Genomic DNA, 12,108 nt, shown 5'->3' on the forward strand with positions numbered 1-12,108 from the left:
TTCTTCTTCGGAGGAGGAGGAGGAGGAGGAGGACGAGGAGGACGAGGAGGACGAGGAGGAGGAGGAGGAAGAGGAAAGAAAAGATAGGGACTATTTTGTTGATAAAAAGAAACAATAAGGATGTTTTAATAGATCTGAGAAAAGATAGGGACTATTTCGTTGACAAAAAGAAACAATAAGGACGTTTTAATATATTTCTAAAAATATAGGGAGAGACGATTTCGTTAACAGAAAGAAACGATGAGGAGGGACTATTTCGTTGACTTAAATAAACGATAAGGATGTTTTAATAGATGTGAGAAAAGATAGGGACTATTTCATTGATGGAAAAAAATAATAAGGACGTTTTAATAGATATGAAAAAAGATAAAAATATTTTAATAGATTTTTGAAAATCGTAAATTACCCAAATATATAAATATATTATTTTATAAAAAATTAAATGAGATGCACAATTAAATTTAAATAAAAATTTCTCCATTTTAAGTGTGTGAACTTGATTTCCCACTGCACTCACAAATTTAACTCGGACAATAAATACATTAAATTAAATTGAATGAGATTTGGGATTCAATTCCAATCCTCTGTTCTTTTATCCAAAAAAAAACAAAAACTTAGATTCCCGTTGTATATAAAGCGGCTAACAGGAAAAGTAGGAAACCAGAAGCGTAATCAAGCAAATGTGACCATTGGATTGCAAATTCAGCAGATTCTGACACTTTCTTTTTTAACTTTGACTTGTTTCTCATCCATCTTTTCTTGACCAGTCAAAAAGCTCATTATTATATTAATCACACTATCAAAAATAATTTCCTAATATTATTCAGTAAGTAATTAATATTTATAAAAACATTTTTTATGCATCCAGACTATATATAAAATTTAAAATTTAAGAAATTTTATTTAAAATATAGTAATATCACATATTAATTTAAAATTTTAATTCTAACAATGATTGTAAGAATTTTTTCATAATTTAAGAGTAATTTTAATTTTTTTTTGAAATAAAAATTGAGATTAAAAGACTAGAATTTAAATTTTTTTAAATTTATTTAAATATCTTTATCAATAGATTAAATGTGCGAAAATAGATAATTTTAATTTTTAATTATTTAAAAAGAAAGGGAAAGCAAGGAAGTATGAAAGGCGAACAGACCCAAATTTTAAAACAGCAATAAAGAGACTCGAGGCCTCGACACAACAGTGAACAGTCGACCTTTAAACCTCTATTTCTGCCTTGTAAAACCCCATCGTCTCTTTCAGCCGCCTCAATCAGTTTCAGCCTCTCAGCCTCTCTCTCTCGTTCTCAAATGGCGACTCTCACTCAACCGCACCACCAAACTCATCTATTCTCCAAATTCTCCCTCAAACCCAAGCCGAAGTTCACTACTTCCCCTTCCAGAATACGAATGTCCCTCCAAGAAAACGCCCCCTCAATCGCCGTCGTGGGCGTCACTGGCGCAGTGGGCCAGGAATTCCTTTCCGTCCTATCCGACCGCGACTTCCCTTATCGCTCCATCAAAATGCTTGCCTCCAAACGCTCTGCTGGGAAACAGCTCACTTTCCAGGATAGGAACTACACGATTGAGGAACTGACAGCCGAGAGCTTCGATGGAATTGACATTGCGCTATTCAGTGCTGGAGGGTCTATTAGTAAGCAGTTTGGGCCTGCTGCTGTGGAGAAGGGGGCTATTGTGGTGGATAATAGTTCGGCTTTTAGGATGCATGAGGGGATTCCGCTGGTGATTCCTGAGGTGAATCCGGAGGCTATGGAAGGGATTAAGGTTGGAAAGGGGAAGGGGGCTTTGATTGCGAACCCCAATTGTTCTACTATTATCTGTTTGATGGCTGCCACACCCTTGCATAGACATGCCAAGGTAAAGGGAACACACGAAATGAATTCCATTTCTGACATTCTAGATCAATGCTTCACATGCTGAACTTATATGCTTGCAGGGATGAAGTAGTTCAACGAATAATAGTATTTGTCTCTTTTTGGCTACTGTAATTAAATTTTTGATATTCTCTCTCTTACTATCTACTGAATTGACAAATTAAAAAAAAAAAGGTATACTTTTAGTCTTAATCATTCTTAGATTCTTTGTTGACCTGAAATAAAACATTTTTAATAATTTTCTTAAAGTTGGGGAGAATGTAGGTGCTTGGTCTATAAATTATGGTATGCTAATAAGAAGAACGTTTCATGTCTGACTGAATTATCAAGATGTAAACAGAAAACCTTAAGCAGTTTCAGTTTTGTGCTTTTTTTAAGAAAATATAATGTTTACCATGAGATTTTGTTGTTAATTCCAAGTGGTTATTGGGTGTTGAAGGTGCAACGCATGGTTGTTAGTACTTATCAGGCAGCCAGTGGTGCTGGTGCTGCCGCAATGGAAGAGCTGGAGCTGCAGACCCGTGAGGTTTATTCTTCCCATCCAATTTCATTGCATTGATCATTAGTTTGTTTCTATTTATTGTAGCTGATATTGCTTATGTTATTTGTTATTGATCTTTATAAAAGTTTATCTTTCTGTTTTTTTTTTTTGTTTATAAGGTCTTGGAAGGAAAACCACCCACATGCAATATCTTTAAGCAACAGGTTTTTCTATTTGTTGTATAATATCCCTTCAGAATTTTGTTAAAAAATGTAACCATGTTTCCAAACTAATATCTTAATTTGATATGCAGTATGCTTTTAATTTATTTTCACATAATGCACCTGTCCAATCAAATGGATACAATGAAGAGGAAATGAAATTAGTAAAAGAAACCCGGAAAATTTGGGTAAGTTCAAATTTCGGAAGGTGGAACCTTTTTTTCTCATTTCTTATCTCATTAGATGATTGATTTTGAAATTTCTTTGAAAAGATGTGTTTTCTTAAACATTATTTTTCCTTTTGCTTTATTTCTCAGAATGACATGAACATTAAGGTCACTGCTACATGTATCCGAGTTCCTGTCATGCGTGCACATGCAGAAAGTGTTAATCTTCAATTTGAGAAGCCCCTTGATGAGGTAATTTAATGATGCTGAGTTTAATGTATGTGTACTTAGCCAATAATTTATTAACAGCAAATAATTTCTCAATGCTAACTTTTGATTCTTCATTCATTTGTTTCATCTAAATGCTTCTGATGATCGTAATGATGCATGTTTGGAACTTAAAGGTGCCAAATATCGTTGCTCTTTTTTCCTGTTTTGTTTGCCGATGCAAATTGCTGAATGCAATTATTTGATTCCTTCATTTATTTTGATTTTCTAAGCCCTTTTATTTTAATATAGGATGGCTGAAGTGAAAAGAATTGCCATACTTTGCATGCTGTGGTCTTCAATGATTTTAATAATGAGAAGAAATTTCCTGGTTAATTTATACCTCTTTTCCTCAACTCTGCCATTTTGCGCATCATGCTTTTCTTCATAAGCTTCTGATGCTCATTTTTTAAAAGGTATAAGTTGGAATTGCTAAGGGCCAATGGGTAATTGAAGTCATTTTATGTATGGATATTTTTAAATAAAATATGTATGGGATGCATTTCTAGTTGAGGATGGAAAATGTCAGAGCGAGTAGATAGAGAGAGGATGCAGGTCTGTCTGATAGCTTTTATATTTTTTTCCCAGTGAGACACTATCCATTTATCCAATTTACCATTATTTTCCTGTTACCCTTGGAGAATGAATTGTTATTGGATTATCCTTAATTTATAATTCTCTGCGGTTGTTGCAGTAGTAACTTTGAGGGTCCTTTGAACCTATTGCTTGGAGTATTAGAAGTTAAGTCGTGTTAGGAGGAAGCCCTAAGCTCAAGAATTGGGGAATGCCAATTTTGTGCTGTACATAAATATTGTTATAGATTATAGGAAGTAAATATATTAATATAGGAAGTAAATATTGATAGATGGGTTAGTTGCTTAATCTTAGGGATTGTATAATCATAGACTTGATTTTCCTTCCTGTTTAGATACCGTCTTTTATATATAAATAAGTTGTAATCTTTATTATGAAATACAATATCAAATATTATATTTCTACATGGTATCAGAGCAAGGTTTGTAGAGATTTTTTTTCTCTCGTCAAGTTTTAACTTTTTGGAGACTCAGGACTCCTGTTCTTTTGTGTTATCCATCTAGGATAATATTTGTCTCTCACCGTTCACCTAAAGAGGATGTCAAAGTCGCCTTGCAGCTCCTTTGTCAGATTTGTGGTTCGTTTTCCGTTTGGGTGTTGGGTGGATGCGTCTTTTTAATACTATTCATTTGGGCTACCCATAAAAAGTAACTTTTGGAGACTTAGGATTCTGTTTATTTGGGTTACCCATAAAAGGGTAACATTTGGAGACTCAGGGCTCTGTTCATTTGGATTACTCATAAAGGGTAATATTTAAAGATTTAGGACTCTGTTCATTTGGGTTATCCATAAAGGGTAACATTTGGAGACTTAGGGCTCTGTTCATCAGGTACTGTTCACGAGTACTATTTATCGGGTACTGTTCACGAGTACTGTTCATCGGGTACTGTTCAAGAGTCACGAGTACTGTTTACGGATTCGAAATTCTATTCACAGTAAGGTGATTAGTCTTATTAATCATTCTGAATTTGTTAAAGAATTAATGCAGTATTTGAAATTTCTATATTCTGGTAAAGGGAATACTTCTCGTATTTATGATGTGTGTAAGGCGTTTTACCAAGCTAAGAAAATGTGGTCTCCCGTTCTAGTGCTGAATTTGAATGTTCAGTCATGGCAAAAACCGTTTGTGAAGTTTTGTGGGTACGTCAATCATTGGAAGAAGTTGGGTTTACAAATTCGGTGTCTGCTAAGTTGCATGGGACGAGTTGATTATATATATAGCAAGTTGAGCATGATTAACATTTATGCTCCAACTTGAGGGGGAGTGTTATAGATTATAGAAAGTAAATATATTAATATAAGAAGTAAATATTGATAGATGGGTTAGTTGCTTAATCTTAGGGATTATATAATCATAGACTTGATTTTCCTTCCTGTTTAGATACCGTCTTTTATATATAAATAAGTTGTAATCTTTATTATGAAATACAATATCAAATATTATATTTCTACAAATATATTCTTATGAGTTTTTGTTAATAGGAGAATTCTTTATATATATATATATGTATATAAATTAAGTAACGATTCTCATTTTGATAAAAGTTTGTTTGATGTGAGAACTTCTACTGTTTCTTCATTTTTCGTTAAATAGATGTTCTCATGGCTTTGTATTCATAGGTTATAATCTCTTGATTTAGTGCTGCTATATGTGGTGGTAGCCGAAGAGCTTATTGTATCCCTATATTTGCCAGAAATTTTGGCATGCGTATTTTTACAACCATAACCTAATCCCAGATGAATCCATTAGATAGGAAAACTATGCCATGTCTGCAGTTGCTTTGTTGGCATCTCTGCCCCTCACCGAAAATTAAGCAAACTCAATTCAGTAAATCTATTGTTTGTCCAGGACACAGCAAGGGATATTCTGAACAATGCCCCTGGATTGGTGGTTATCGACGATCGTGCATCCAATCACTTCCCTACGCCGTTGGAGGTATCAAACAAAGATGATGTTGCAGTTGGCAGAATCCGCAGAGATGTATCTCAAGAAGGGAATCACGGGTAAAACTCATTTACAGGCCAAATGCTATTGTGCAAATTAATTGTGTATGCTTTCTGATAAACTATGTTAATCATCTTACTAATTCTGGAATTCCAAGCAGGTTGGATATCTTTGTCTGTGGAGATCAGATACGCAAGGGGGCTGCACTGAATGCCATTCAGATAGCTGAGTTGCTGCTATAGTCCTCTTAGTTTATGTACTGGGTTTTGTATTCTGTTTAATCACTGTGGACTGTTGAGAGACTGAGGCTATTTTGTATCATTTATGATCTTATTCTTGAGATGCGGATATTTACCGTTGCAAGGTTAAGGAAATTTGGTAAGTTTTGTAGTAGAAGGCGGGTTAGCTTGCCTATTTGACGTTATTATTATGATTATTTTTAGTATAATTGGTTCTGATTATGATTTAAACTCGAGATCTCATAGCTTGTAATAATTAATAAGATCTGATGTTTCACTGATATAAGACGCGTGGCGTCAGGCTAATTTCAAGAGTGAAATAATGTATTTTGGGTGGTATTTTAGGTAGAAGACATGGAGTTAGATGGCTCTTACGTGAGTTTTGATTCTTGGTGATTTGTAATAACTGAGAGGGTTGAAGGTTTTGAGTAGGGATGGTAGGCGGGCGGGTTTTCACGGGTACCCGATCCACCCAAATTCTATTAGGACGAATTTGGGTTTTTACAAAACGGATTTGGACGGATTCGGGTTTGAAAAATTTTACCCGTCTCGGATTCGGGTAGGGTTCGGGATTAGATGATTGAATACCCGTTACCCGAATCCGATTAACTATACTAACAAAATTAACCCTAATCCCTAATTCATTTTTTTATTTTACTCTGCTTTCCTCTCTTCGTCTTCGTCTGCGTCTCTCTCCCTCGCTTCCCTTTCCATAGTTCTCCTCTCCCCCACTTCACTGACGACTGCCGGCAGCTCAGTCATCACCGGCGACGTCTCCTTTCTCTTCCCAATCGACGATAAATCTTTTCTCTCCCCATTCAGCGATATCTCCTTCTCTCTCTCCAGCGGCGACATCTCCGACTTCCCAGTTGAAGACAACTCTTATCTCTGCCCGGTCGCCATCGGCGATATCTCCTTCTCTCTCCCCAGTCGGGTGAAATCTACTCTTTTCGATTTACGCTTCTCTTCCCCGTACTTCACTGACGCTAGAGACAACCCTTCATCTCCTCAATCGGTGACATCTGCTGGAACTCTCTTTAGGTTTCAAGATCTTTTATGTGTATGTTCTTAAAGAATTTTAGAATTTATGGACTATTAATCTGATTATTTAGATATGTTAAAAAATTTAATTATTTGCTATTTGATTAATGTTAATTTTTAGAATTTATGGATAATTAATCTGATTATTTGATTATAAATCATTATTTGATGGGTTGCTGAGTTGCTGAGTTGCTTATTCTTGTCATTGAACATTTCTCCTCCTACTGGGTTGTTAGGTAGTTTATTTGGTAGTTTTTGTCATTGAATTGAATTAAAAAAATTATTTGCTAGGTTGCTGAGTTGCTGGTTGTTGTCATTGAACACTTCTCCTCCTACTTCTCCTCCTACTGTTGGTGGGTTGTGCAACTGTTAGATAATTTATTTGGTAGTTTTTGTCATTGAATTGAATTGAATTGAATTTAAAAAATGGGTAATTTACGATTTAGTCCCTGGGTATTACCATTATTAACAAGTCAATCCCTGTATTTTTAGAAACCTATTAAAACGTCCTTATGTTTTCTCTCCGTCAACGAAATAATCCTTCTGTCTATTTTTGCCGTTAAAAATATAGTAAAAGACTATATTACACTTCTTCTTCTCCTCCTTCTCCTCCTCCTCCTCCTCCTCCTCCTCCTCCTCTCTTCTTCTCCTTCTTCTTCTCCTTCTCCTTCTTCTTCTTCTTCTTCTTGCTTCTTCTTCTGCTTCTTCTTCTGCTTCTTCTTCTGCTTCTTCTCCTGCTTCTTCTCCTTCTCCTTCTGCTTCTTCTTCTTCTCCTTCTTCTTCTTCTTCTTCTCCTTCTTCTTCTTCTTCTTCTTCTTCTTCTTCTTCTTCTCCTTCTTCTCCTTCTTCTCCTTCTTCTCCTTCTTCTTCTTCTTCTTCTTCTTCTTCTTCTTCTTCTTCTTCTTCTTCTTCTCCTTCTCCTTCTCCTTCTTCTCCTTCTCCTTCTTCTCCTTCTCCTTCTTCTTCTTCTGCTTCTTCTCCTTCTCCTTCTTCTTCTCCTTCTCCTTCTCCTTCTTCTTCTTCTTCTCCTTCTTCTTCTTCTTCTTCTTCTTCTTCTTCTCCTTCTTCTCCTTCTCCTTCTTCTTCTTCTTCTTCTTCTTCTTCTTGCTTCTTCTTCTGCTTCTTCTCCTTCTTCTTCTTCTTCTTCTTGCTTCTTCTTCTGCTTCTTCTCCTTCTTCTTCTCCTTCTTCTTCTTCTTCTTCTTCTTCTCCTTCTTCTCCTTCTCCTTCTTCTCCTTCTCCTTCTCCTTCTTCTTCTCCTTCTGCTTCTTCTCCTTCTCCTTCTTCTTCTTCTTCTCCTTCTTCTGCTTCTTCTTCTTCTTCTTCTTCTTCTTCTCCTTCTTCTTCTTCTTCTCCTTCTTCTCCTTCTTCTTCTTCTTCTTCTTCTTCTTCTTTATGTCACGGGTGTCCCTCTCCCATCTCCCGAGCCCACATAGCCCAGAGCCTGAAGTCCGACACTCCCGTGATCCATCCCATTGGCCTCACAACTGCCGGGCAGGATTTGTCCCATGACCACACGAGGCCAATGGGATTTGGCCTAATATTCCCCACATAGGAATATTAGGTCGCCTCCCCACCACTCGAACCCAAGACCTCTCCACATAAGAGTCCGGCGTTACGATGGTGAGTACCAATACAGGAACTGACTTGTTAATAATGGTAATATCCAGTGACTAAATCGTAAATTACCCTTAAAAAATTGGGTTCGGATATTGTGCGAGTATTGTTAAACGAGTTTGGGATAGGTTCGGATAGTAAAATTAAAATATTAAACGGGTTTGGGACGAGTTCGAGAATTGTATATATAATCGGGTTCGAATTTGGTTACTCTCAATTTTGCGGTACCCTTCTCGTTTAGATGTTTTGAGAATTCTAAATTTCAATTATGATTGGTAGAAGATAATATTCCTTTTTCTAGTTTTCTTCTTTTATTTTTTTCTTTGGCTAATTTCGATCACATTCGCTGTAGTTACTTTTTCTTTTTTCCTTGACAAGCAGTTCTAGTTTTCTTCTCCTTTTTCTTTTTTCCTCGACAACCAGTTCTAGTTTTCTTCCTTTATTCCTTTCTTTGGCTAAGTTCTAGTTTTCTTCTTGTATTCCTTTCTTTGGCTAATTTCGATTACATTCGCCGTAGTTACTTTTTCTTTTTTCCTTGACAACCAGGGTATGTTCTTTTAGTACAGGGTATTTATGGTGGTAACTATTTAATGTTAAGTCGGTTAAAAACAAAAAGGTGATACTTTTAGACATCAATTTATTTGGATGAATAAGATTAAGCTTTTTATTTTTTAAATCAGAAATTGAAAGGTAGGGAGTAAAATTTAAAATCTCTTAAATTTATTTAAATATAATTATTATTAGACTAAATTATATAATTATATAAATTATATTTAGTTTTGTAATTATAAATTTGTATTTTCTTGAATACGAATTAATGTAAAGCCTTTTCTATGATGACTCCGATGCCATATATTTATGGTTTAAAGGATTTATCCAATAAATTTAAATGTTTATTATTTTTTATATTTATATTTTAATTTTAAAATTTTAAATAATAAATTTAATTTTTTTATATTCATTTTAATTTTAACTGTTTTTCTTAATTAATTTTAATAAAAAAATTTATAATTCATGTGTCATAAATTATTTTTTAAAAGATTTATTAGATAAAATAATTTAAATGTTTATATTAATTTATATTTATATTTTATATTTTAAATTTTATATAATAAAATTAACTTTTTTTCAATTTATCATATTTATAATTAAAATAATTAAATTGAATTTTAAAAAATTCATGACAAATTATAATATAATTTCTAAAATTTTATATTAATAAACACATAGTATTAAAGTAAATTTAATTTATATTTATCGCATATAATATTAAATAAATATTTATTATAAATAAATTTTTATTAATATTATATATTAAAATATATTATTAAAAATTTATATATATTTTTAATATATAAAAAATTATATTTTATATTAATAATATTATATATATATATATATATATATATATAAAACTATCTCTTTTATGGTTTTTATACAAAATTTAGATTTATTAACTAATAAGTTATTTGTGATATTCAATATTTTTATTTTAATTATTTATATAATAATTAAATTTATGATGTATATTAATTTATTTATTGATTTATTCATATCAATAATATAAAATAAAATAAAATATTATATATTTTATATTATAATTTTTTTATATTTTAAATTTTTATTAAATTACTGTACTTGTATAAAAAATAAAAATAAAAAACTAAATAATAAGATTAATAAAAAAATATTGTTAAAAAAATATATTTTAAAGATTATTTTATTAGTCAAATAAAATTTTAGAGATTATATTATAATTTTTAATAATTTTTAATATTTAATTTATTTTTCTTTATTATAATTGAAATAAAATTAAAAAAAATTAGTTTTATAATTTAAAATTTAAAATTTTAACTATAAATATAAATGAACAAAACATTTTAATATCTAATAATTTTTTTAAAGAATAATCTCAACATGACATGATATATAGACTAAAAATATTTTAATAAAAAATATTAAAACATATGATTAAAATTAAAATAAATATGAAAAAATTAATTTTATTGTTTAAAATTTTAAAATTATAATATAAATATAAAAAGTAATAAATATTTAAATTTTTTTATTCAACCCCTCTAATAAATTATTAAAAATAATTTAACTTAAAGAGCTTATTTGGATAGTTGAAAAAAAAAACATGTGAAAAGTAAATTAGGATACTCTTTTTTCTTTATTTGGATAAATAAAAAAAATAAGAAGAGAAAAAATAAAAATATAAAAAATAAAAGTGTATAATAAAAGATGAAAGATATATTTTTTTTCTCTATCATATTTTTTTTTCATTATTGTAATTTATAAATCTACTTATTATATACGAGTGTGAATTCTATTTTTTTTAACAGATTAAAAATTATATTATTTTTAATTTATTTGATATTTTAGTGATAACTCAAAAGTAAATGTAGATAAAAAAATAAAATTTGATAAAATATAAAATTTAATATTTTTAATTTATATCATATATTTTAGAGATGAATTTTATTTTTTAATTATTTTAAAAATTTTAATTAACCTATTTATATTAAGAGTATTTTAAATTTTTCTTAATCATTTAGATTAATAGAAAATTAATTAATAAATTTTATAAAAAATTATAAATATTTTAATATATTTTTTTAAACTAATAAAATTTTCCTAATAATTAAATAGTGTTTTTCCTGGTAATTAATAAATTGCAATTCGATTTTTCATTTTCTAATTCTAAAAAGTTTCGAAACTGAGCCGAGGAGCCGGGAGTACTGGTTGGTTTTACAGCGACAAGCAAAGCATACCGCTTTTAACTGTTGAGTGGGAGATGCTCTGAGTCACTAGCTTCATAAAGGAAAGTTCCAAGATACGTCCACGTGGTACTGGTTTTAGCTAATCAGGTGCACACTTGATAAATCCTACAACAACTTCGGGAGGAAGTTGGAGGGGGACCCATTTAATGTTGATTTATTGGGAAACGTGGTCGGAAACATACTTATGTCAGTGTCAGATTTCTTACCATTATAATAATGTCTTAAGAAATTTCCAAAACAAATTCCATACGGATTTGCTTCTTGCCATCCGCCTTCCTAGCGACCCACATGCGCTCTCATTATCGTTTTGACTTATTAATGTAATTTTTTTTTTGTAATTTTAAAAAAATAAATAAATAATGCGCTCTCTTTTTATTTATTTATTTATTTAAATCAACCTCAATTTTGAATTTCACCATATTTATTTATGGGAAATATTTGATAAATCATATTGATCCGTTATTTAAATAATTTTCAAATCTGTTTTTACTATATTATCTGCAAAATTTTTCCTGAAATAGTGTATTAAATTTTTAGCCTAGAAATTCCATTGATTCTCATTAAATATAAAATTATTTTAAATACAAATAATATTTTTAAAATTTATAAAAAATAATTTAAATAATCGACGTGTTTTAATATTGATTATATTAATATCTTTTAATTTTAAAATGAATTAAAAAAACATAAAATCTATAGTCTTAAAAATAATAAAATATTTATACAAAAAATAATATTTTATATATTTTAAAAAATTAAAAATTATTTCTCTACTCCACAAATATATTTATTTTTTATTCAACTAAAATTATTTTTTTACAATGACAATTTATTTATTATTTTTAATATACTTTTATTTA

General features: G+C 30.7%; 1 protein-coding gene across 1 annotated transcript; it reads left to right on the forward strand.

Moving 5' to 3' along the window:
* The first annotated feature begins 1,176 nt into the window (after positions 1-1,176).
* Positions 1,177-6,035, forward strand: LOC110600765 (aspartate-semialdehyde dehydrogenase). The gene is made up of 7 exons (XM_021737628.2): positions 1,177-1,877; positions 2,334-2,420; positions 2,555-2,599; positions 2,689-2,784; positions 2,914-3,015; positions 5,474-5,628; positions 5,730-6,035. Exons 1-7 carry the CDS (start codon positions 1,311-1,313, stop codon positions 5,809-5,811), a joined length of 1,134 nt encoding a protein of 377 aa, XP_021593320.1. The 5' UTR covers positions 1,177-1,310; the 3' UTR covers positions 5,812-6,035.
* Positions 6,036-12,108: the final 6,073 nt, after the last annotated feature.

The sequence above is a fragment of the Manihot esculenta genome, chromosome 15 (assembly GCF_001659605.2).
Source record: "Manihot esculenta cultivar AM560-2 chromosome 15, M.esculenta_v8, whole genome shotgun sequence".
In the NCBI taxonomy this organism is placed as follows: domain Eukaryota; kingdom Viridiplantae; phylum Streptophyta; class Magnoliopsida; order Malpighiales; family Euphorbiaceae; genus Manihot; species Manihot esculenta.